Source organism: Danio aesculapii, chromosome 13 (genome assembly GCF_903798145.1).
Source record: "Danio aesculapii chromosome 13, fDanAes4.1, whole genome shotgun sequence".
NCBI classification, from domain to species: domain Eukaryota; kingdom Metazoa; phylum Chordata; class Actinopteri; order Cypriniformes; family Danionidae; genus Danio; species Danio aesculapii.
In genome coordinates this window covers 52,690,508-52,692,648 of record NC_079447.1, presented here as the reverse complement: position 1 = coordinate 52,692,648, position 2,141 = coordinate 52,690,508, and the positions used below count along the sequence as shown (strand labels likewise).

The window sequence follows — 2,141 nt, the reverse complement described above, 5'->3', positions numbered from 1 at the left end:
AATAGTTTTGCTGTGAACTGTCCCTTTAGGGATGACTAAATTACAATGTTTGTGTCCCTTTAAAGTTGAGTTATTATATTTGGAGGGCAAACTGTCCCTTTCAGACCAATCTCTTTCAGGATGACTAAATTACAATGTTTGTGTATACTGTCCCTTTAAGAATTTTAAGTGTTGCTATTTGACTGTCCAAACCCTTTCTTCTCATGATTTTGTCCACCTGCAGTGTAACTAAGTGAGCGTTGCTTGTGTGTGTGTGTCCGCAGTGATCGTGCAGATCATCGCTCTGATCATCTATCCGGTCAAGTTTAACGAGCAGATCTACGAGGGTTATTACGACTACACGTGGGCCTACGGTTTCGGCTGGGGCGCCACCATCCTGACGCTGGGCTGCGGGATCCTCTTCTGCTGCCTGCCCCGCTACGAGGACGAGCTCTCTGGCATGGCCAAGACCAAATACATCTACCAATCTTCCTAAGAGCAAAACACACTGAAAACACCTGAGAAAGGACAGTCTCACAGCACTCCGGCATGAGAAACACTGAGATAGCACCAGCATTTACAAATAAAACAGCGTCTGTGCTGAGAAAATGGCCTTTTTGTCTCATTTTTGGGGCAATTTGGGTTTATTTATGACAGTTTTTATTTACTGTATTATTCATTCACGTTTGTTTTCATTTAAAGGGGTAGCGCATCCAAAAATGAAACTAAATTCACCATTTATTCTCCCTCATGTCAGTTTCTTTCTTCTGTTGAACGCAAAAGAAGATATTTAGAAAAATGGTGGAGAAAATCAGCCATTGACCTCTATAGCAGGACAAAAAAGTATCATGGAAGTCAATGGGTGCATTTTTGGGTAAAATTTTTTGGGGAACTGTCCCTTTAACAGGTATACATTCATCTCTCCTATAGATAAATCCGATAGGTGGAAATATATGCAAATTACATGTGTGACATACAAGAAAATGGGCCTTTTTGACTCACTTTTGGGGCAATTATGGTTCATTATAAGTAAATTTTTATTCATTTTATTATTCATTCATAAATAGATTGGACATTTAAAGGAATAGTGCAGCTCAAATATTAAATCACCATATATGAACACACATTATAGCTAATAGATTTGAATAGCATATAGCAATATTGAAACATAAAAAACATAATAATTATATATAAGCAGCCATTTTGCAATATTATAAAATATTTGTTGCACATCAGATTATTTTATGTAATTTGCATATATTACCATATATCAAGATTTCTCTGTGTGTTGTGTATTTTTTTTAGCTGTTCGTGACTTGTAAAAATTAATTTAGGAAGTACAGTAATCATATTAATATAGTTTCTGATTGACACTGTAACCTATGATGTAAAGTGTGACGGAGAGTTTTGCTGTTTGTATATTTCTTGAACATCTCTTCATATTAACATTGAGATTTTTGACTATGTAGCTGTACTTTATATGAATTCATGCATCATTCCATGTGCTGGCCGTTGTTGTTGTTGTTTGGACAGGCAGATTTATTGCACATTTCTCTAAAGTTATCTAATTGTTGGACCAGAATGTGTTTTATTTGAGTTTTTTGGCAGTGAATAAATAAAAAAACACTAAAAGAAATGACTAATCCTGACAGTAAAGGTTTTCTTAGATGAAGACAAAGTAAATAAATGTAAAAGAAATAAATACAAATTTTAAAAAGTATCATTTACTTGTAAACTTTGTAGGTTTTTTGAAGCTTTTTACTAGAGTTTTCACTATTTCGTGGTTCTCTGATATAAATTGTAAACCGTTCTTTAATAAAAGGGAGTTTTGCAATAAAAAATATTGTTTTATTGTAATCTTTCTGTTCCATGTGCATGTTAAAGGTACCTCTACACTATGAGACAGTAAACATCGAATCAAAATTGGGCGGCATGGTGTTTCATTGGTTAGCACTGTGGCCTCAGAGCAAGAAAGTCGCTGGTTTGAGCCCTGGCTTGGTTAGTTGGCATTTCTGTGTGGAGTTTGCATGTTCTCCCCGTGTTGGTGTGGGTTTCCCCTACAGTCCAAACACATGCACTATAGAGGAATTGATTAACTAAATTGGCCGTAGTGTATGAGTGTGTGTGAATGAGTGTGTATGAGTATTTCCCAGTACTGGGTT

The 2,141-nt window shown here is 35.9% G+C and overlaps 1 protein-coding gene across 1 annotated transcript in view; it reads left to right on the top strand.

The window, feature by feature from the left end:
* The window catches only part of perp (p53 apoptosis effector related to pmp22), a 12,174-nt gene extending 10,556 nt beyond the window's left edge, over positions 1–1,618 (top strand). The window contains exon 3 of the mRNA XM_056470381.1: positions 264–1,618. Coding sequence (XP_056326356.1) covers positions 264–475 — 212 coding nt within the window. The 3' untranslated portion in view covers positions 476–1,618. The remainder of the gene's footprint in view (positions 1–263) is intronic.
* Positions 1,619–2,141: the final 523 nt, after the last annotated feature.